This window comes from Terrapene carolina, unplaced genomic scaffold (assembly GCF_002925995.2).
Source record: "Terrapene carolina triunguis isolate 2854851 unplaced genomic scaffold, T_m_triunguis-2.0 Scaffold192, whole genome shotgun sequence".
Lineage (NCBI taxonomy): Eukaryota > Metazoa > Chordata > Testudines > Emydidae > Terrapene > Terrapene triunguis.
Genome location: NW_020664543.1, coordinates 15,571,198 through 15,593,894, shown reverse-complemented (window position 1 = coordinate 15,593,894; position 22,697 = coordinate 15,571,198). Strand labels below are relative to the sequence as shown.

The 22,697-nt window shown below is 49.3% G+C and overlaps 1 protein-coding gene across 1 annotated transcript in view; it reads left to right on the top strand.

The window, feature by feature from the left end:
* EVPL (envoplakin) overlaps positions 1–22,697 on the top strand; it is a 56,704-nt gene that overhangs the window by 24,445 nt on the left and 9,562 nt on the right. The window contains exons 2-17 of the mRNA XM_024206724.1: positions 2,207–2,306; positions 2,686–2,840; positions 4,592–4,715; positions 5,931–6,056; positions 7,197–7,235; positions 8,062–8,223; positions 8,623–8,730; positions 10,811–10,906; positions 13,365–13,490; positions 15,297–15,443; positions 16,138–16,292; positions 17,733–17,830; positions 18,838–19,019; positions 19,848–20,026; positions 20,886–21,024; positions 22,208–22,401. Coding sequence (XP_024062492.1) covers positions 2,207–2,306; positions 2,686–2,840; positions 4,592–4,715; positions 5,931–6,056; positions 7,197–7,235; positions 8,062–8,223; positions 8,623–8,730; positions 10,811–10,906; positions 13,365–13,490; positions 15,297–15,443; positions 16,138–16,292; positions 17,733–17,830; positions 18,838–19,019; positions 19,848–20,026; positions 20,886–21,024; positions 22,208–22,401 — 2,130 coding nt within the window. The remainder of the gene's footprint in view (positions 1–2,206; positions 2,307–2,685; positions 2,841–4,591; positions 4,716–5,930; positions 6,057–7,196; positions 7,236–8,061; positions 8,224–8,622; positions 8,731–10,810; positions 10,907–13,364; positions 13,491–15,296; positions 15,444–16,137; positions 16,293–17,732; positions 17,831–18,837; positions 19,020–19,847; positions 20,027–20,885; positions 21,025–22,207; positions 22,402–22,697) is intronic.

The window sequence follows — 22,697 nt, the reverse complement described above, 5'->3', positions numbered from 1 at the left end:
AGAACAGCCTAGCTCCATCCTCTTTGGAACCCCCTTTCAGTTAGTTGAAAGCAGCTATCAAATCCCCCCCCATTCTTCTCTTCTGCAGACTAAACAATCCCAGTTCCGTCAGCCTCTCCTCATAAGTCATGTGCTTCAGCCCCTCAATCATTTTTGTTGCCCTCCGCTGGCCTCTTTCCAATTTTTCCACATCCTTCTTGTAGCGTGGAGCCCAAAACGGGACACAGTACTCTAGATGAGGCCTCACCAATGTCGAATAGAGGGGAATGATCACGTCCCTTGATCTGCTGACAATGCCCCTACTTATACAGCCCAAAATGCCGTTAGCTTTCTTGGCAACAAGGGCACACTGTTGACTCATAGCCAGCTTCTCATCCGCTGTAACCCGTAGGTCCTTTTCTGCAGAACTGCTGCCTAGCCACTCGGTCCCTAGTCTGTAGCAGTGCATGGGATTCTTCCGTCCTAAGTGCAGGACTCTGCACTTGTCCTTGTTGAACCTCATCAGATTTCTTTTGGCCCAATCCTCTAATTTGTCTAGGTCCCTTTGTATCCTATCCCTACCCTCCAGCATATCTACCAATCCTCCCAGTTTAGTGTAATCTGCAAACTTACTGAGGGTGCAGTCCACACCATCCTCTAGATCATTAATGAAGATATTGAACAAAACCGGCCCCAGGACCGACCCTTGGGGCACTCCGCTTGATACCAGCTGCCAACTAGACACATTTTTGGTCCAGATTCATTGGTGAGGTGTATTACATGTTGGGTGTAAGTTAGCCAGTAAACAGATGTAACTAGCCAAGAAAGGTAACTTACATCTATAGGGCTGAACTTTCCCCATGCTCCTCATTTGTGTGTGTCTCCCCACCCTCACCCCTATACAAGGCTTTATGCAGATTGCGCCATCCCCAGCCCTTAAGAAGCAGCCCCCTAATTTGACTTGTGCAGTCCTCTTAGTTGTTTTTCCAACTACACCAACCATTCCATTTCTTTGAGTGAAAGTTAAGTTCATTTTCAGCACCCACTGAGTGCCAGATCACTGCTGCTTATGGTACTGGAGTCCTATTTTCTGACCAGTAAGCTGACATATAATTGACCATTCACATCACTGCCAATTTTGGCCCTGTGTGTGTACAGCTAGTAGTACATAAGTGCACAAAGATGCATGTGTGTCTCTGAACAAAGCTTATGTTTGTATGTCTGACACGTGAATCTTGTATGTTTCTGTAAGTGCATATCTGCGTATTCACGGTGCAGCTCTCTGCCTGTCGGTGGCACCATCTCTACCCTGGAGGTGAAGCAGGTGTTCACCTAGGGCAGAAACTATCAGAAGCAGCAAAATATTCAGTAACTGTGGATGGCTGCAGGGCTGGGAGGGACAGGTATTTATTGGCTTGCCAAGGGCAGCAGAGTCAGCTCTGCCTGGATGGGTACCATACAGTACCATGTGAGGGCGCTGTATAATGCAAAGGCAACAATGCCTGAATGCATTCCCAGGGATTTCACATTAAATGTTATGGGATAGGGAACGTGAAAGTAATAAATGGAAATTGTACAGCAGTGAAATCTGCTTATCATGAGCGACAATCTGAAGGAAGCCCAGCAGGGAGGTCTGGCTATAGACACAAGGGACCAGGTTCACTACTGCATGACTCCAGTTCTACACCGGTGGAACTGCACTGAAAACAGCTGGGTTCCATCAGCTGGAGTGATGCAGTGGCGAATGGTGCACAAGGATCCAAAAGGTGGCATTACCACAGCTGGTGATGTGACATGTGTAGGAGATTGCAACTGCCCTAGCAAGAATCCAGGGAAATGGCAGGGGCCTTGCTTGTCCCAGCAGAGCGAATTTATGGCATTGTTAACTCTCCGATTCTGAGAGTCTGAATCTCACCGCACCAAAAGCTGCTGTAAAACACACCAGCAGCACTTTGTGTGCAAAAAGCACTCAAAAGAGACAGCGGAGGAGGAAAATGGAACAAGACGGTTCGTGCGCAATGTTGAACTAAACCTGGGCCTGCATGGACCGCTCCCCTTTGCTGCCTTGTAGACCTCAGTTTCCTGGCGCCTGCGAGAACCAGATGGTAACGGGCTTGATGAACCAACATCCATGTGGCTGTTTAGAAGGGCTCCAGGTAGTGAGTGAGACCCACCTCTGCGAGGGTGGTTTGCTTTTATCCATCTGCTTGTTTCTACTTCCCTTCAGGTCCTCGGCCAATGACCTGGCCATGCTCGTCTCCCGAATGCAGAAGAATGCCGACCAGGTGGAAAAGGACATTCTGGAAACACAGTCCAAGCTCAAGCAGGTAACTGCTGGGCAAAGAGCAGGGGGTGGCAATGTGGGCATGAGACAAAGGTGGGGAAGTAAGGACATCAGCATTTAGCCATGTGTAGCGAGCCAGCGAGATGCCACAAAATGCAGTACCAATGACAGTTGTGCAGGTGCTTGCATTATGCATCAGTCATGGCATCTAGGCAATGCCTTCATGGATGACTTGAGCCTGGATCACTTACAGATAAGAGGGACCTAGATGATAGGGTAGACTCACTAGGTGAGCCTGTGAAAACCAGGCGTTCGGAGAGATTACACCTTATATCAATGTTCTGACCTAGATCTCTCGATTGCAAACTAATCCTGGGATCTGGCCTGTGGGGGGCTTTGTGGCTGTTCTTTTTGGATGACAGGACATAAGTAACTACCAGAAGAACAAGGCTTTCGAGTTCCAGCAGGAGAACGCGAAAAACCTGAAGGAAGCCGAGACCCTGCTGAAGGACCTCTTCCTGGATGTGGATAAAGCAAAGAGGCTGAAGCATCCCCAAGCCATCGAAATAGAAAAAGAGTGAGTGGAGAATGCATGTCTCACGCTGCTCTCCTCTGGCTGGGCACAAGGCAGTGATGACCGGGAGTCTGAAGTATTCTTAATTGAGTGACTTAGTGAGCTGAGCAAAGCAGTCAGGGTCCAGTCCTACCTCTGACAATTATTAAGATTTATTATTTCTATTGCAGTAGTACCTGGGAACTCCAGTCACTGACCAGGATCCCACTGTGCTAGGCGCTGTACAAACTCAGAACCAAAAGACAGTCCCTGCCCCAAAGCCCTTATGTGACTCTGTGACTTTGGTCACTTATCCTCTCTGCCTTAGTTTCCCCATTGATAAACTATGAATAATACCTCCCCCCCCCCCCCCGGGGTTTTGCAAGGACTGAATAGTAAATGTTTATAAAGGTCTTTGAACATGGAAAGTTTTGTATAAGCTCCAAGCATTGTTGCTGTCTCATGCGGTACCTGAAGGTTCTTGTTGTTCTCCAATGCAACAGGTTTCGATTAAACGTTGGTGGAACAAAACATAAAATATCATGGGGCACATTCCCAAAAGTGCCACCTGATAGCCACACCTATGTTATGTGTGCAGGGACATAGGTATTTAGACATCCGAATCTCCCTGTGTGTGCACACTGCTACTGCGGTAATTGCATGTGCAAATGTGAGTGTATGTGAACAAATAGCATCTAAAAGGGAACATTTCTGAGCCTCCAGTATCCAGACATACAGCAAACCAGCTACAAAGCTGAAAAATGACCACCTGGCATACCATATTGTGTTAGTAGTAATACCTCATAGCACTGTTCATTCGTAGTTCTCAAAGCACTTTGTGAAGGATCATTATCTCCATTTTACAAGGGGAGGCACAGGGAGGCAAAGTGACTTGCCAAAGGTTACCCTGAAAAGTCAGTGGCAGAGCCGGGAATAGAAACCAGGTCTCCTGAGTTCCAGACAAGTGCACTGGCCACTAAGGCTATGTCTACACTGACTATCTTACAGTTGTGCCGCTACAGCAGTGCCGCGGTAAGGTACGCAGTGTAGCCGCACTCGTTTGGCGGGAGAGAGCTCTCACCGACAAAATAAAACCACCCCCAATGAGGGGCAGTGGCTTTGTCGGTGGGAGAGAGTGTCTCCCACTGACAAAGCGCTGTCCACACCAACGAAAGTGCAGTGTAGACATAGCTACCCTGCTTCCCCCAAAAAAACCAATACAGCCAGTGGGAGAGCTGTTTCCCTACTGCAGCACCGAGCTGAGCCCTGGAAAAGAGCACCGTGGGTTAAAGCTATATAGTATAGCAGCAAAACAGCTTGAAGCACCATCGCTTATGTGAATAATAATTTTTATTGCTTTCCTCTCCCCGTCGCCCTCTCCCCTCTCTAAAATGAACATCTGAAAGGAAAAATACTCTTTACTCCTTACATTTCGGAGTGATTTAATTTTCCCTCTCGGGAGGGAATAAAGTGCCCCTACTGAGCTCTGCGCAAGCATCAGTGCCTGTGCTCCATTCCCATGTCCCCTCTCGGGCTTAGCTCAGGAGAGAAACCCCCTAGCCAGAGAGCATCTCGGCATGTGCCACACGCCACAAGGGTGGTTGGCGGGTCAAGAGGGGAAAGCAGAACATGCTGGGTTCTCTGGGGGAAATCCTGGCTCCACAAAACTCCCTTTGAGTCCCGTGGGGCCAGGATTTTGCCCTGCATTCCGTTGTAGTCACCACAGAGAATTGGCAATGAGATGTGCATCTCTTTCCTCCCTCCCTCACGTACAGCATCAAGCAGCTCCATGACCGTGTGACACACCAATGTGCCGAATATCGAGACCTCTATGAAAAATGTAACGTTCCTGAAGGGGGCTCCAAGCTGGACTGGGCCAAAATTCTAGACCAGAAGCAGGTAAAAGCAGCAGTTCCAGCTGCTTTTTGCGGCAGAAGCATGCTCTGGGAACGTCAGTGCCAGCACTCGTATATCAGCAAGCAAAACAAGGCCGTTAACGTGTCTGGGATTCTATACACACCTACCAACCGCTGCCCTCTCCCTTCAGATTAGCCCTCGCTGTCAAGTCTGACTCCCTCTGGGGGTGGGGAATGGTATTGGTGGTTTTTTCTAACATCCCATGTGCTGGGAGATATTTTTCCATTCTGATGAGTATTCACTGGTGATTTACCATGCTGATCCTGTTAGTGGGGTGAACAGGCTGCCTCTATAACTAGCATGTGCGTGATGCCCTCGGTGCATATTGTGGCCTTTGCTATATTGTGACGTCTGGGTGTGTGTAGCACCCGCGCTTGAGTTAACTTAGACTAATTTGAAAATGTCCTGGTAGCAGATGGCACTCGCCTTTCATCACCCCCAAGCCCTGTTTGTAGGATGAAGCACAACCATATCAGTTCAGGTTCATAGCCCCAGGGCTTTGAAGAGGAGCCCGGAGCTGAAGCGCGGAGCGGCTCCGGAGCAGTGGAGCTGCAGGTTTTTGCCTGGAGCTGGAGCAGAGCCGGAGCACAGCTCCAAAGCCTTGCATAGCCCAGAAGAACCAGTTCCTGTCTCTTTGGGTATGTCTACACTGCAATTGGACATCCGCAGCTGGCTTGTGCCAGTTGACTTGGGCTAAGGGGTTTGGGCGAAGGGGCTGTTTAACTGCGGTGTAGACACTGGGGTTCGGGCTCCAGCCCGAGCTCTGGGACCCTCCCGCCTTGCAGGCTCCAGCCTGAGCCAGCACAGCTACGCTGCAGCTAAACAGCTCCTTAGCCCAAGCCCCACGCGCCAGAGTCAGCTGGCACAGGCCAGCTGTGGGTTTTTAACTGCTGTGTTGACCCACCCACTGTTGGGCAACGGGGCATGAATATCTTCTCTTTGCCCTCTATGCATGTGGACAAATAGCTGAAAGGGATAAAAGTAACCAGACATGCTTAGAAATTGGCCATATGTTCTCTTCCCATTTGAAGGGAAGAGTGAGGGTACTGGCCAGTTTTCTATTCCCAGCACCAAACTGCAGTGGAAAGTTCCCAATGGAACCTTTTGCACTAGCCTCTGGCGGTAGGAAATTAGGGAGGGGTGCGTTCTGTCCCATAGAGAAAACTCACGCTCACCACACTGCTCGTTTGTGTGCAGAAGCAAGTCAGCGCGGGACAATATGGCCCCACCGTGCCAGAGCTAGAGAAGCAAATAGCAGAGCACAACATCCTCCAGAAAGAGATAGAAGCCTACGGCCTCCAGATCAAGAACCTCCAGAGCCCGGTAAGGTACCCTCCCTCCATCTCCTATCCCATCTCCACTCATGACACTGGGAGCCCTACGCCCAGTCCTGGTAGGGATCCGCCGTCTCCATTGTCATTGTCGGCTCCATTCTGTACCATGCTAACACGGCTTCATTCTTGCATTCACGGCCGCGCGCAGGGCTATTGATCATGTCTTTACTGCACAAGTTAGTGTATGGCACTGACTACTCTCCCACAGCCCTGCTGGGCCCAGTGCAAAACCTGGGGTGGATTTTTTGGGGCCAGTCTGGTTCAAAATCCTTGCCTGGAACCTGGAGTGGGTCTCACCAAAATATTGCTCCAGATTATTTGAATTGTCAAGGGGCCATCATGTGTTGAATGTCACGATGAAGAGGGATTTTTTTTTTTTTTAAGCTTTGTTTATTGTTGGCCTTCAGAAGTTCAAGCCTCTCTCCGGTCAACTTTCTTTTTTCTGGCCTTTGTTGTCTCTTCTGAGCCCTGTGAGCCCATGAATAGGCACCCCTGGTTGAGAGATAACACCGCTCCATTACCAGAGATTCCTGTGGAAGCAATGGGTCCTGGTAACTGTGTGCAGGATCATAGGACACATTTGCTGGGGAGGTAACCAGCATTACTGTATTTTGTGAGAGAGGGGTGCGGTCTGTTGTTTTGAGCACAGGCCTGGGAGCCAGAAATTCCTGTCTGTGTGACTTTGAGCAAATCACTTCATGCCTCAGCTTCCCCATTAGTGAAGTATGAATAAAAGTACCCTGCTGAGACAAGGTTTAATTAAGGCCTATAAAGTGGAGTAGAAGTGCTGATGGTCAGCATCTGCTAACCGGTAGCCAAACGCTGAAGCGGATTGACCCAGACAGTGGCATGATCCATGTAGCATCTGGGTTTGCTCCATTTGTCCTGAACAGCAGATAACGCGGCCGAGAGTAGGCCTGGAACAAAGAGAGCTAGAAGGAGGTTTTCATTTGGCGGAGGCAGCAAGAAAGCTGCCTCAGCTGGAAGCCAGTCTGTGTACTCTGCACAATGGCTCTGGGACGGTTTTTGAGCAGTTTGCAAATGCATGTGCAAATGTTTATCAAACCCACACATTTACTGACTGCACTGTTTTCCCTCTTCCTTTGACGGGGGCTGGATAACACCACAGAATGCAGCGGATTTAAAGAGCCAGTACAAGGACTTGCTGGTAAGAGTCTTGCTCAGTGTGATGTGCCTTGCAAGATGTGTTGCTTTGTGTCAGCGTTAGGGGAATCGGCTTGGGCTGGTTCTCTGGACATTCCAAGTGGTGGGTGGGTCAGTGCCATGTGGGTGACCCATTTCCCCTGGGCAGGGAGGGAATGCAGCAGAGCCTGGGGACAGAAGCCACTTTGTGTAGTTTCTTAACATCACAGGCCCTGATTTTCCCCTCTCTCTGGGGCAAATCAAGAGCGGCATCATTGGATTCAGACGCACTAGGACAGTGCACGTGAGGAGAATCAAGCCCGTTGTCTTGTTTGTGACCCCACAATCCATTTCTCTGGAGAGGATTAAATTGCCACAAGCAGGGGATTATGGGTATGGTTTGGGAATCTGGAGGACCAAACTCCCGGATCCAAACACCCCTAGACCTTGGGGTGTTCAAAATCCAGATCCAAAGTTTGCAGCATAAGCCTGTCTCTGATTAGGAGCCCAAATGGGGAATAAGCAGCTGGGGGAGCGGAATTTGCAACTGTCCTCCCTAGTTTAAAACCAAGAAGGACAAACAGGGCAAATATACCCCACGGTGGGAACATTTCTCAGCCTCCCCTGAGGCGTCAACATGGCTTCAGATTCTGGTTTGACGAAAACATCCTGTTTGAAAAGAATGAGGGAAGAGGGAATGAAAATTACATCAGATAAGAACTGAGGAGGGCCAGCTGTTTGGAAAGGCCTCTGGGGATCTGTTAACAGATGAACAATAACCAAGGGGGGAAGGGACTGGACCCTTCTCAGTCCAGATGCTGACGTCTCCTCTCTTTGATATGAATTGGCAGAAAGCCTCCATCTGGCGAGGGCAGAGCCTGGGCAGTCTGTACAACCACCTGCAAGGCTGCACCAAGGAGCTGGGTTACCTCACGGACCAGCAGAACAAAATCCTGAAGCAGGACTGGAGCGACCAAATGGCTGACCCGCCGGGCATGCGCCGGGAGTACGAGGTAAATGCTCTGCAGGCCTCTCTGCGTCCGGGAGACGGCGTGTCTCTATTTAGCAAAATCCTCCTCATTTCAGGTTGGAGGAGGACTCTCTCTAGCTGACCTCTCCAGCTAATTAGCTACTAACCCAAAAAGCAACACCACGTCACAGAGAACCTGGGAATGAAAATGTACTTAGGACAAACATGCCTCTGCTTCGTCTCAGCCAGCCCCAGGCGTGGCTGTCTCCAGCCTCCTGACGGCTTTTACACATCGCTTGTTCTTCTCTTTCCCCTGCATGCTTGTGCTTTCATGTGAGCCAGGTGACCGCTATTTTGCACCCTGGCTGCCATTTCTCTGCCACGCTGACTCGGGCAGCCTGACTGTGACCCAGGCATTTATATCCCTTTGCTTCTCCCGCAGAACTTCAAGGCTAATGAGCTGCTTAACCAGGAGGAGTATGTGAACCAGCTCCAGGATGACGGAGACAGGATGATTGAACTGAAGCACCCAGCTGTGGAGCCCATACAGGTAGGGGACCCAGGTTGGAGCCTGCTTTCCTTCCCCCACCCTGCCATACCAAGCTGGCCTCCAGGACACTGGCTCCAAAGTCATGCACCAAGGAGCTAGGTATTTCAGAGAGAGTCCCTTTGATACAAGACCCACTGAAGGAAGAGCTGATTTTCCAGAGCATGTTCTCCCTGCCCCAGACAAAGGTCTGTCTACACAACAAAAGCTGTGCACGGGCTAGCCAGCCTGAGCTAGCCTGAATCCAGCTAGTGCAGCTTCAGCCTGGGTAGTATAAGCCCAGCAAAGAGTCTGGGTACGAGCTCGGCTCGCTAGCCTGCTCTGAAGCCCACGCTGCGCTGTCCTCACTGCTATTGTTACCCATGCTAGCTGAATTCAGGCTAGCTCAGGGAGGCTAGCCCATGCACCATTGTTGCTGTATAGACAGACCCTAGATCAGATTCCTGCTTGTTGAGGCCCTTTCAAGTGAGCACTTGATGAAGGGAACTAACCTGTGTGCAAAGTGAATGTAACTTACACCAGCTTGTCAGGATCAAATTTGCCCCCGGGGTAAGCAGGCTCAGCCGCCATTGTTTTCAGTGGGAGTTACCCTTCCTTACACAAGGGTCTGAATTTGATCCCTACAGGGTACCAAGTTGATTTAACTTGCCGTGAAGTCAAAGGGAGCTGCACCTGCTTACACCAGGGCTGATTTTAGCCCTGTTAGCATGAGTTAAATCATGTGAGGAGCTGCTTTATCATCCACCCCTTCTATCTGTCACTCTACCTGCTACACACCTTCTGTCTGTCTCCTCAGCATGTCAGTTACACCAGTATTGCACACCCACTGAATAACAAATCAGTGCAAGTCACCCTTCAGTGCCACTTTCACACACACACGCTCTCTGACCAGCTCACATCTGCTGTGTAAATTGCACCACCACTGCTGATTTGGGGCCCCAAAAATTCTCCTGGCTGCATTGGGCCCTACGTTTTCCAGCACTCTGAAAGATCAAACACAGCAGAAAGTCAATCTGTTTAAAAGGCTAAATTGGGGATAGTCAGCCTTCAGTCATGAATGCTGTCTCAGCAGCTGCTCCCTTCCAGAGCAAGGGAAGGGAACAGACCTGTTGCACCAGTATGGTATGGTCTGGGGGGTTGGTTTTGTTTCTTATGGAGCAGGTTTTTCCTGTGACTGTGTGACTGAGAACACAGTTCTGGCTGTCTCTGGAAGAGTCTCGTTATAAAAGCTGGATCTGCTGCAATCTAAGGATTGAGTTTTTCTGCATAAGAGAGACAGTCTGTAAAAAACAAGTCCATCTTGAAAAGGTGAAAAAGGCCTTATTTTCTATGGTGTGGATACCAGGTAACCGAATCTGGGTTTCAGCCTCCCCAATCTGAACCCAATCAAGGCCATAAGAGAAGAGGAAGTCCTTTTCCTGCTCCATGAATCAGGGAAACAAGAGTTGCTAGACGGTTGAAGTGGGGTCACAAGGTCCTCTTGACCTCTCACCCTTCCATTAGAGCTGCCATCTTCCCCTCATGGAAATCCCTTTTCCTCCCTCCATGTGTATCATTCAGCACTTGCATCACAGCATCTCCTCCAGGGCTGAGAGTATTGACAGACTGTTCCAAACCAACGGGAATCTGAGAGCAATACACACTGCTTGCATCCCATTGGAAATCATATAAATATGATGCTCGCAGCCTTCAACCAGTCCTGAGAAAAGCAATGCCCTCAAGCACTAGAGATGACGCTCATTTGAAGGGCCGTATTTTTTCAAAGATGACCTCAGTGCTGCAGATACGGTTATGCACCTGCAATTAAATATGGGTGCACATCTGCATCCACAATACCGGAGTCAGAGTTGAGGCCCTTTTAGAAACGGGGGCATAAAAATGTAAGGTGGATGTTCGCTGTCTCTTGCAGGATCATGCTATGGTTCTGAATGTTCTTTCCCTGCCGTCTCTCTTAGGGCTCAGCAGCAGTTGCTAGCTGCTGCTGTGATCTCTGGGACTTGAGGAGATGCAGAGAGGAAACACACGAGTTGGGGGAGTTCAGGCTAGAAAGACACATGTTAGAACTGCTTCTGTCCCACTGCAGGCTCACCAGGAAGCCTTGAGGAACGAGTGGCAGAATTTCCTCAACCTCTGCATCTGCCAGGAGAGTCAGCTGAAGAGCGTGGAGAGCTACAAGAAGGTAAAATGAGTCCAGCAGAGGAAACAAAGACTTGCCACAGGGAACTTTTTGCAAGGGTGGGTGCAAAATTTGTCATCTGGTGGGGATCACACTCTGCCCCGGGGGTAAGCAGGCTCAGCCCCCATTGGCCCTGGACTCCAAGTCATGCCGTGAGTCTGCTGGATGATGGGAAAGTATGGGGAGCCCTGGCTTCCATCTGGTCTGGGTCAAAGTTTGACATCCCACTGGAATGCGCTGCTGAGGATATGCAGAGGTGTGAGCCACTGTGTTACCTCTCTGCCTCAGCAAGAGAGATTTGCTGGAGATCAGCCCCCTTCCACACCAGCCTGTCTGCCTCACCAGCCAACTCCTCAAACTCTCCCTGCCCAAACCTCGCTTAGCAGCACAGGCACCGACTTTCAGCTTTCTCCAGGGGTGCTTCACCCCTGCTCCGCCCCCCGGCCCCCCCCCCCCTCCCCCCCCCCCCCGAGGCCTCTCCCCCACCTTGCCCTCACTCCACCTCTTCCCACCCCCACTCCTCTCCTTCCCCCTCCAGCACCTCCTGCCCGCTGCTGAACAGCTGATCGGCAGCGGGTGGGAGGCGCTGGGGGTGGGGGAGGAGCTGATCAGCGAGACCTGCCAAACAGCTGATGAGTGGGTGCTGAGCACCCGCTATTTTTTTTTCCCTGTAGGCGCTCCAGCCCCAGAGCACCCCTCGAGCCAGCGCCTATGCCTAGCAGGCAACAATTGGGGAAGTCCAGCCCCCGAGCTCATCAGGGATATTTCTCTGCAATGCACAGCCCCTGTCGCTGTGCACTCACAGAAGAAATTAAGTTCGCTGGTCTTTTAAAGAGTCAGCACATTACAGTTTATTAAGTTAAGTGAAGTCAATACACCCTTCCTTTCCAACACAGCACTCAACTGGTTTGTAGTAAATGTAAAATAAGTTTATTAAACAAAAGTCATAGGTTACTTTAAGTGATACCAAGTATAAGGAGCAAAGCTAGAAAGGGAACAAACAATAGGTAAAAATGTGCTTTCTAAGGCAAAGACCCAGCTTAACAACATACAGACTTTGCTCAAGGTAGTTTATTCACCAGTCTTCTTTTTCCAGTAATAGCTGGCTAGCTTTTTAGCCAGGATCCCCACAGAGTCCACGGTGCCTCATCTCCTCAGGTGAAGGATAATCCAAAATCTTTCTGTCCTTATAGCTCAAAGTCTGCCTTTGTTTCAAGACTCAAATTGATTCAGTCTCCTGGGGCGGGGGGACAATTCCATTTTGATTACAGTGTCCCCTGGTGTGTTCCAATGTGATGTTTTCGGCTGCAATTTTACAATGTAAATGTTCTCCTGCAAGCTTTGATTAAAAAAATATGAATAGCCCGTTGAATTTGGCCACACCTGGTTTGAGGTGTTGGCCTCTTTCCTTTGTCTTGAGAAAACCAACTTATCTAACCCCCACACCCCCTGGACATGCCTGGTTTAAACAGCTTTTAGTCAGTCTTAAAAGCAAAATATCAGTGAGTGGCTATAATTCCACATGCAGCATTGGCACGTACATTTCACAATGATATTATTGACTGTGTGTTGTTAGTTTTTAGAGAGACCTCACAAGGCATATTTTGTGCAAATATCATTGCAGTGGTGTGTAGGGTGTGAATACAGAGGTGCCTAGCATCCCGCCCACCTGTGCTCCACTAGTATCTGCTGAAGGATCCGTACCCAGCTTAGGTTTGGCTTCGGAAAGCAGAGGAGTCTTCACTGTTGATTTAAGCTTTGTTGATGGAGCCAGGTAGTTAGGATTACAAGGAGGTGGCTGATTAGACTATACTGAAGGTGGGTAATATGTAGGCCCGATATTTCTGTGATCGGGGAGAGGTTGATTAGAGTTAGGGTAGTAATGGACAAGTCATTAATTTGAATTGTTAATTGGAGTGGCTAGAGGGATTCCATATGTGCTGTCAGTGCCGAAGCCTGAGCATAAAGTGGCTTGACTTTGTATGAAATGTCGTCATGATCTCGCAAAGATCTCACAGTCGCTCACTATGTTCAAAAGTGGCAGCGCAGGCTCTTCAGCCATGTCACCACAATGGACAAAAACTGCCCAGCACTCAATGCTCTCAAACTCTCCATCGATGCAGGAAGGGGTGCACGCCTTGACCCAACGCCACCTGTAGGGTCACGCCAGAGATTCACGGATTTGCAGGGAACTTCACGACATGGTGCCTGGTGCAACACTATCAATCAGGGTCACTCTGGCTGGTGTAGCAGCCCTCAGGAGATGATGCATGTTCAACAAGGATGACGAGGTCAGCAGATCAGGGTTATTTAGCTGTCGTAATTAAGTTAAATGGAGTTATGGGTTAGGCTCGGGTTTGAGGATCGACAGTAGGACTTACTTAATGAGTACAGAGGTACTGATGCTCAGCCTTCATGGTCTCCCAGTATCTTCTGACCATCCTTTGGCTTGTGTCTTCAGTTCCAGGAGGATGCTGACACTGTGAGCCAGACACTGAAGAAGCTGAACTTGGACCTGGATACAAAATACAGCAAGTTCAACAAAGACAGTCCCGGAGTGGTGTCTGATTTACTGCACCAGCTGGAGGTGAGGACCTCTGGGGGGCGCTAATACAGACCAGCAGCGTCTTGTGTCTCACTCGCAGACTGGACGCTATGACACCTTTCTAGGATTACCGTCAAATGAGGATCGCCAAGTATAAATTGTGAGCAAAGCCCCCCACTCTCCAAAAAAAGGATTGTCATGGGCTGTATATTAATGAGTTAAATACCTGGGGCCACGTTCTGCCCTCAGTCACTCTCATGCAGCCCCTGAACTGAAGCCATTAGGGTGCTAGAGAGCGCCCTGGCTGACCTGGTGGGAAGCGGTCCCTGTGGAGGGGTTGTGACAGTAGGTAGTTTGTAGAGAGACTCCCCATAGGAGGAAAGCACCAGAATCCCCATCAGAGGATAAGAAAAGGGGGTGAAGGTGCCTTTAGACAACTCTGTGCATTAACAGGAAGGGCCATGGAGAGCTCACTGAACATGCCCTGCCTGCCTTGGGTCATTCTTGTCCAGCTGGCAGTGAGCAGCCCTGTCTTTTTTGCTATCCCTTCCATCCCATGTGACGCTGTTCAGTCGGATAAGAGGGGGGAAGATGGGCCAGTTTCTGAACAATGGGCTGCTGTGGGGGTATGAGAAGCCCTCATAACTAGAGCTGATTTTTTTACAGAACTTTTTTTTTTTTTTTCATCAGAAAATGCCAATTTGTCAAACTCAAAACTTTTCACGAAAACACCAATTTAAATGAAATGTTCCTCGGCAAGGTTTCTCAGGTCCAGGCTGGAATTTCTGGTCAAAACCAGAGAGCGAGCACAACACCCCCTGAATAGCCAATAACCCAGTGGTCAGGAAACTCACCCACGTTCAAGTCCTGAATAAAACAGTGCAGGGACTTGAACTTGTGACTCTCACATCCCCAGGGAGTGCCCCCCGCCCCCTCGGCTGTTTAGGGGTCACTTTCCTAAGGTCTCAGGTTTCTTCCAATGCAGAATAATAACAAATTCTAAAACCTCAAAAGTTATTGCAAAATGGAATTCTTCTTTTCTGGCCAGCCCTACGCATACCCCCCTTGTACATTACAGGGCAAAATGTATGTGAGGAGAGAGAGAGAGAGTTTGAAAACAAGAGGATGAGCGAGAAGAATGGAGAGAAAAAATGGGAGGGAGAGAGGAGAAAAGGGACAAATTATTAATCATAATATCATTACATGAGTATAGTGCCTTTCACCACATATAGGGTGACCAGATAGCAAGTGTGAAAAATCAGGACAGGGGATGGGGAGTAATAGGCACCTATATAAGAAGCCGCCCCAAATATCGGGACTGTCCCTATAAAATCGAGACATCTGGTCACCCTAACCCCACACCATCCAGGGCTCTTTGCAGAGTGGGTACGCGGATTGCTCCTGCTACTGAAATGCAGCCGTTTCTAGGGCTGAATGTGGCAGCCATTCTGCGCCCGTTTTCAGAAGAGTAATTTCTTCAGCTGATTCCCCAAAGGGAGATTTCAGGAGGCAGGATATAATCACCCACACTGGAATTTGGCCAGGCCACCCTTGTAAGCATAGAACTGGCCTGAGCTGAAGGAGAGCGGGAAAAAGAGTAGAGGAGAAAAACAAACAAGGGAGCAAAAGAGAAATGGGTTTGGCGAATAGGTGGAAGCTCTTGTGCTTCTGAATCTGTTCTGGTACAGCTCTCTCCCCACAGCCTTTCTGCTCTGCGATTGAATAACCCCAAGTACCCACCACCTCTAGGTCCCAAATATGAGACTCTTGATGCCATGCTGTCTCTAGGCTGCATTATTCACCCAAGTGCCGGCCTGGTAGGAATCTCTGCTTCTTCTCTTTATTTAGAATGAGGAGAAGACCGTGAAACAAGCCGAAAAAAGCATCGCTGAGCTGAAGAAGAGGAGCCCGGAGATCAGCCCTCTGAAACTGCGCAGAACCTGCCCTTCCCAACCACTTGCCCTGGATACCCTCTGTGACTGGGCCTCTGGTGACGTAAGGGAATGTTCTTACCCTTTGGAGAGGAGTGGTATTGGATTCCTCTTTGAGACGTATTCCCAGGGTTGTGTGCTTTTGAATTTCCAATGTGCCCCTCACTGTGGCACTAGGAACCATTCCCCTTAGTTTGTCTTCATTGGAGAAAATGGCCTGTAGTTTAAAACCAAACATACCCATTGTCCCAGGTCCATCAAAGCAATTGAGAAATGCCTATTGACAACACTGGCAACTTTTGTCTTCCTTGTGCCATGGGTTGGCTTCGTTTGCTGCTCCCCTTCTTAGCCCCAGAGTTGATGATCCTTTTTTGAATGTAGAGAGCCTATTCAGAGGATCATGAGCCAATTGCTAACCTGAACCACCCTCCTACCTGGCGGGAAACATAGGCCCACCTGCTGATGCATTTCCAATGAGGAATACATACCTCAGTGCCCAGGTATCTGCTCTGCCATGGACGTGTGTATCTTCACACCAACTAACCACACTGGTCTCCCAGGGGATAATGTGGGGCAGCTGAGTTTCCTAGATGAGACAGGAGCATCTTGAGGACAGTCAGACCACAAATCCCCGATGAATGCAACATGTTTGGTCTCGTTAGGAGACTTCGGAAAGTCTCCTCTGTTATCCGGGAGTCCTGAAAATGCAGCTCGGGAGTCGGACCTAGGGAATCAAATCCTTTCTCTGTTCCTTCCAGGTGCAGCTCAGCCGAGGTGAGAAGTACACTCTGAAAGACAACAGCAACCCAGAGAACTGGGTGGTGCAGAGCAGCACTGCGGTGACAAAGACCGCTCCTGCTGCTTGCTTCTTCATACCTCCTCCAGACCCAGAGGCCATCAGCCGAGTTAACAAGTGAGTATGCAGTGGAGTGTGAACAGAGAGCAGTTTGAATACACTCTAGCTCCAGTCTTTATATGTATTCATTTAGGAATTAACTTTACTGTGCTTCAGCAAAGACATAGAAAAGAAACTCTAGGCCACCTACTTTTTCTCCCTGTCAGTGCAGGATTGTTCCCTATTATATGTTATTCTAGTGCTTTGTCCAGTTCTAAATGCCCCCAAGCAATGGAGTTTCTACCACTTCCCTTGAGGCAGATATTCCACAGTCCACAAACCTCACAGTCAAGAAGTTTTCATGACATTCAGCCTAAATTTCTCTGTCTTGCATCTTGTCTCAATACACAAGCTGCACCAATTTGACTAAATAGGCTTAGAATCTGATTTAGTTAAATCCTCACTGCTCCCTTGTGTGGACATTTCTAAATCACTGTAAGAGTGCCTTATATTGATTAAGCTTAAGTTAATTCCTTACCCACTTAAACTAAGCCAATATGAAGCTAAATCAATACTCTTAAGCCAACTTAAGAGTGTTCACACAAGGGGACTGCACTGATTTAACTAACTCAGTTTCTAAACAGATTTCATTAAGTCAGTGCAACTTGTGAGTTTAGACAATACCCAACGCCCATTTTCAAAAGAGATTTAGGCACTTTTAAAAATGGTACCCACAGCCTTTATTTCATTCCTCCCAATTACCTACCACTAGAACCACCTTAAATAATTCCTGTCCCTCCTTGGTGCTTGTGAATTTCACGTGCAGTAAAAAATGTTTGATTTTAAAATTTTGCAACACACTGTCTTGCATTATGTATCTTGATAACGCCACACAATGACTGCCCCCAGTGCCCTGTAAGATGTATTTCCCCTCTAGCAACTTGTTTTACTGATACCTTCAGGGACATTTACTACCCTTCCTATGCCCCAGACTGTAAACCAGTCACTCGTTTGTATTGCTTTCCAGTAGCATGGTCCTCGGACGAGGCTTGCAGTGTAGTCATTACTGTTCTGAAGGATACCCCTTTGAGGCCATCTACACAAGACTAGGGATGACTGTTCTCAAGCACTGTGTTTAGTAACAGGAATTAGTCCACGGCCTTCAAAAGTCCCTGCAAATTGCTCTTTGCAAAGTCACTTTTCAACAATCCCTGGTTTTTGCTCCCATTCCCAGTTCTCCCCTGAAGTCAAATTGTTCTTATGAATCAGAGTTGTGCCATTTCCAGATGTCAGGGGAGTAACAGTGTCAGCACTGGGAGCAGTTAGCGTTCCAGTTAAACGTGCTCGAAGGTAATTAAGCGACACCTTCCCTGGATCGGGTAACAGCACTGTGCTCAGGTGAGGCCCGTCTCTGGTTTAGGAACTCCCAGACAGGTGTGTAAGCAGGCTTTATGCAGGCTAGTTTCTATTCCTATTGACTCCTGTGCTGGGAGTGATGCTCCCTTCTTTCGCTTGTAGGCTGGAAGGTGAATTGAACACAGTGAAGCAGAAGAGAGCGACAGTTCAGAACTCCCTGAAAAGCAGCCAGAAGGAGCCAGTTAAGTCCAGCCAGCAGGGTACGTCAGGTTATTAACTGCTCTCTAGCTTAACATAAAAAGCTACTCCGCAAAGTGAGATCACTGGTCTCATTTTGTTTGACTTGATTGAAACTTGCCGAGTTGGCAAAAGCTAGCAACTCAGTGAATGCTGTAGGCTCAGCTTTTAAGCTTGGATGTCTCAGCAGGATGCCTACCTGTGGGCACTCGTGGGCATGCCGAAGCACAAGTACGCGTTATCACGTGGATGCAGTCAGTCTAGTGCTTAGAGGAGAGGACTGGATATTGGGATCTCTGAGTTCTAGTCCTGGCCCTGCCACAGACTCTCTGGGTGACCCACGGCAAGTCACTTTGCCTCTGTGCTGCTCTTTGAAAATCTCTTGAGACCTCACCACACAAGGGAGACGTGTGGCCTCCACAGCGTCTGCCGAGTGTTTTGAGATCCTTGGGTGGAAGGTGCTGCAGAAGGGCTGAGTCCTGGTACTGAGGCCTTGCATGACCAACCCGTCCCAAGCTCTTGATGTGTCCGCATTTGAAAGTTGGCTTCCCCAGCTCTTTTCCATCAGCAAACTCCGTCGGCTAACTGCCAGGGCGACTGATGGATAAGAAGGCTGCAGAAGGACAACTCATGCAGCAAAAAAACAAACACGGTCAACAACTCTCTTACCCAAACAAGTTACTTCACTGGCCGTGGAGCAGCCCTTTGCGGATCTGAACCATCTGCCCCCTGCAGCGCTGAGTTCTCTGCATGTAGGAGGCACTGCAAGGGGGAGTGGAAAGCTCTGACCCAGACTCAGTCCTGGTCTCATAATCTGTGTCCAAACACACATGATGGATTAAATACAGCGCACCTCACTCCAGCATAATCCGTTTGAAGCAGATGCGTACAGGTGGTGTCTCAATGAAAGGGTAGCTGAGGGCCAAGCGGCAGGGCCTGTATATCAGAGATCTAGGGAGAAAGGTTAAGATACCCAGAGTGTGATGCAGATGGGACAGTGCACTGATTCGATATCAATTTGTCATTCCAGCACCAATTAGAAGTCCCGCCGTTGCCCAGGATGACCCCCAAGCTGACCAGCTCCTCTCTAAGCTGAATAAGATTGGCGGGGACTTGGTCCAAGTGGAGAAGGAGATTTTTAGCCGGGTGAGGTCCCCAGTAAGCCACAGTGCCCCGACAGAGGACCTTCACAAAAGGATCAAGGACCAGGAGGTGAGGGCTGAGGAGCACAGAGAGCGGGTTGATCGTGGTAGCTGGCTCCAATAGTTGGAGCAGAATTGAACTGACAGAAAACATGTAGGCGTTAGCCCCTGCTGCTCCAAAGAGAAAAGGAGAGAGCTTTGCTGCTGCTGCAGAGACATCTGCTGGCTTCAGCGCTCAGAAAGAGGCCTGCTGGAGGTAGTTACAGTGCAGGTCTGACTCAGGGGAAAATACGGGCACTTCCTCTGCTGAACTACCCTGTTTCCCCGAAAATAAGACATCCCCCGAAAATAAGACCTACTTCCAGTTTTGCCTCTCGCTGTAATATAAGGCATCCCCCCGAAAATAAGACCTCCCCGATAATAAGGCCACCCCGGAATATAAGGCCCCGAAGCTCCAGGAAAAATAAGACCTCCCCTGAAAATAAGACCTAGCGCATCTTTGGGAGCAAAAATTAATATAAGACACTGTCTTATTTTCGGGGAAACAGGGTAGTGATGTTTCCTGTACTTTAGGAATGGACCTTATGGGAGGTGACCTGAGAAGACCCATGCGCTCTCGGCATAAACCCTGCGGTTCTCTCCCCTCCTTTGGGCTTAGTTCTGGTTCAGTGTCTGTTCGGTGCTGATTATGTCGTCTGCTGCAGGTCTTTGTCCTGCCCTGGGTGGACTCAAACTGTTGGTTTTCTCCCCTTTCTGGCTATGCTCCACTCTGTGCCGTGGATACGTGTTCCCAGCCTGGCTCAGCCAAGGCACCCCGGCAGATCCCGCTGTATCGCATCGGCTTAACACTGAGCTTCTCTGTGTTCAGTGACTCTGGGAATTTCTGTTGCTGTGTTAGGAAACCACAAAGAGACTTCAGGGCATTGGGGCAGATAAGGAAGCCATGCAGAAGGAGTGTGAGGCCTTCCTGTCCAAGAAATCCACCAGCACCGCCGCCTCTCAGCTCCCCGTGACTCTGAACAACGTCAAGAACAAGTATAATGACGTCAAGATGCTGTCCAGCCTGTATGATGAGAAGTAAGTGGAGACCGTAACCCTAGATTGGTAAGAGCAGAGTTGTAAGCACCTGCTCAGCGAGGTCTTACAAAGTTCTGCTCACAAATGTGTTTGGTTTTGTCCTGAGCAATTTAGGAGGAACCTCATTTTTGACTCTTCTGTACAAATACATAAATAAATGGGCTTTGTTTTTCAATGAAAACCATGTGAAATGTTGCACTTTGAATTTGAAATCTTTTTTTTTTTAATTCAGATGGCCTCATTTTCACTAGAAAAAAAGGCCTATTTCCAGGTGGAAAATTCATAAAATACGATGAATTTTTCTGCACAATGGGGCCATTTTTAAGTTTCTAATAAAATACAATCCCCCCCACCCCATTTTTATTGTTGTTTTATCTGTATTCTTAGAGACCCCAAATGAGATGAAAACCACATTGCTCTGAGCACTCTACAGTGACCCGGTAACAATCAGGATACAGATTTCTGGCAAACTGGGATTACCACCCGGTTTGAATATGTGCGGGGGCTCAGCCGATGTTTCCATTTTGTAAAAACACAGCAAGGTGAATCAGCTGCTGTAGTTTGAAATTTCTCCTAGAACAACCCAATGGGCAGGTGGACACAACTGCCAACCTCTCCTAGGGCTCGTTATCCTGTTCTTCTGTCTTTAAGGCTGCTCTCGGGAGCCAAATGGGGCTGGGTGTCAAGGACAGGGTGTGTTTTCAAGGCCAACTTCTTAATGGTCTGCAGTGTGCAATGAGCGACAGACGAATCCCCTGCCGCTAGTCAGAAGCCTGGCTCCAGGGCAGACTCTGAGAGGTGAGGGGAGTGATGTGTGTCCTCTGTAGCTAGTCACGTTCCACCATCTCCGCCTCCTCAGAGCCAAGGCTTCCCTGAACCTGGAGAACCAGATAGAGATCACGGACGAGATCATCAGCAGCTTTGAGTCCAAGCTGGCTCAGGACAGCACCATCCCAGCCTCTCCCAACGCCCTGCAGGATCGTGCCAATGAGCTGCAGGTGAGGGAGCCTTTGGCTTCTCAACAGCAATGAGAACGATACGGGCATAGTAAGAGATGGAGTCGGGTAACCTGGGCTCTGTTTATCCCATTGTTAGGGTGCCTAAGAGACTTGGATGGCCACGCCTCTCCCAGTAGGCCCTGACTCCTTCATTTAGACCAGCATTGCTCTACCTTTTTGGGCTGCTGACCCCTTGTTTGAAGTCAAAAATTTTCACAACCTCCTGACATTTCTATAGCTGTAAGGGTAAAAACTGGATCAAGGCTAGCAGTGCTAGGCCTGTATAATTGACCTGTGTGTTTGTGTTTGGGGAAGCTGGCAGTGGCAGAGAATACTGACATTGAAGGGTCAGGGTATGTGGGGAGTGAGATTTTCTTTTGCTTTAGGTTGTAGTAACATTTTCAATACCTCATGACCGTCCTGATGGCCTTTTGGGACACACACACCCCCTCCCAAGGGGCACAACCCGCCACCCGAGAAACACTGCTCTAAATGAGCTTCTATAGTGTCTGCAGACTAAATCACTTTCACCAGTTCAGAAACTGCTGTTTATTGGTAGGTGGATAAAATGTTACATCTGTCACAGTCACTGAGCAGCGTCTGTAAGAACCGACTCCCACCCCAGAGATCTAAACCACCTGTCTGTTCCTCACCAAACACTCCCCTAGTTGATCTGCCCCAGCACCCCACAATCAACTGCTCTTCTGCACACCCCTTCTCCATCTACCTGTGTCCCAGCCCCAGTCTCTCTGCCCAACAATTAATTCCCCCTTTACCCACCATGACTCTTTTTTTTTTCCAATGCCGCCTCTAGCTCTCTTGACCCCACCCCCTCCAGCCCCTTTCTCTCTTTCCCCATCTCTCCAACTGATTCCCCAAGTCTTCCCCCAACATCTGTCCCTCCCATGTCTCTGCGTCAAAGAGCCACCCTCGCACTCAGCAACGTTTGCATTCTACCACCCCCGTGAACCCGGAGTGGATTTGTTCTGTATCAATTTCCCCGTCGCTACTGATGATAAAGATGTTGGGGTAGAAAGAGAAGCTCCCTCCATTCTCTTCTGCCCCACTGAGCCAGTGACTCCCTCTCTGGGACACCAACAGTCTTACAGGGCCAGGGCCAGGTGCTGGGTAGGCGGCGTGAGCGGAACCACCGACACTCATCCACCATCTTCTTCCTTCCCAGAGGCTGAAGCGGGATCAGGTCACCCAGCAGGACTGTGTGCTGAAGCTGAACCGCAGCCTCAAGGACGCTGAGCACAACTGCAGCGCTGTGCAGAACAACTTCCAGGAGTACTGCCCGGACCTCCCCCGGCAGAAGCGGGAGGTCCAGCTCCTCAACGACCGCTACCACACTGTGGCCGACCAGCTGGATCACCGGTGAGCAGCCCAGCCTCCGTTACGTGGGATCAGGGTGGGGGCTGGGATTTGGGGCGGGACAGCCAGGAGAGAATTGGGTCCGTCCACCAAACCCAAATGTACCTGAGTCATTTGATTTGAAGGGCCAGCTTTAGGATTTGGGACCCTCTGGGGAGATCTTCTGGACTCCCCTTTGTCCCAGGATCCCAGACCAGTTCCCCCAGGCCAGTGTAGCTTGGAATCCAGCATGCCCAGCTGTGGCATGCTGTGCAGCAATTTTATGTACAGCGTAGGCTTTGCCTCTAGTGGGACAACTG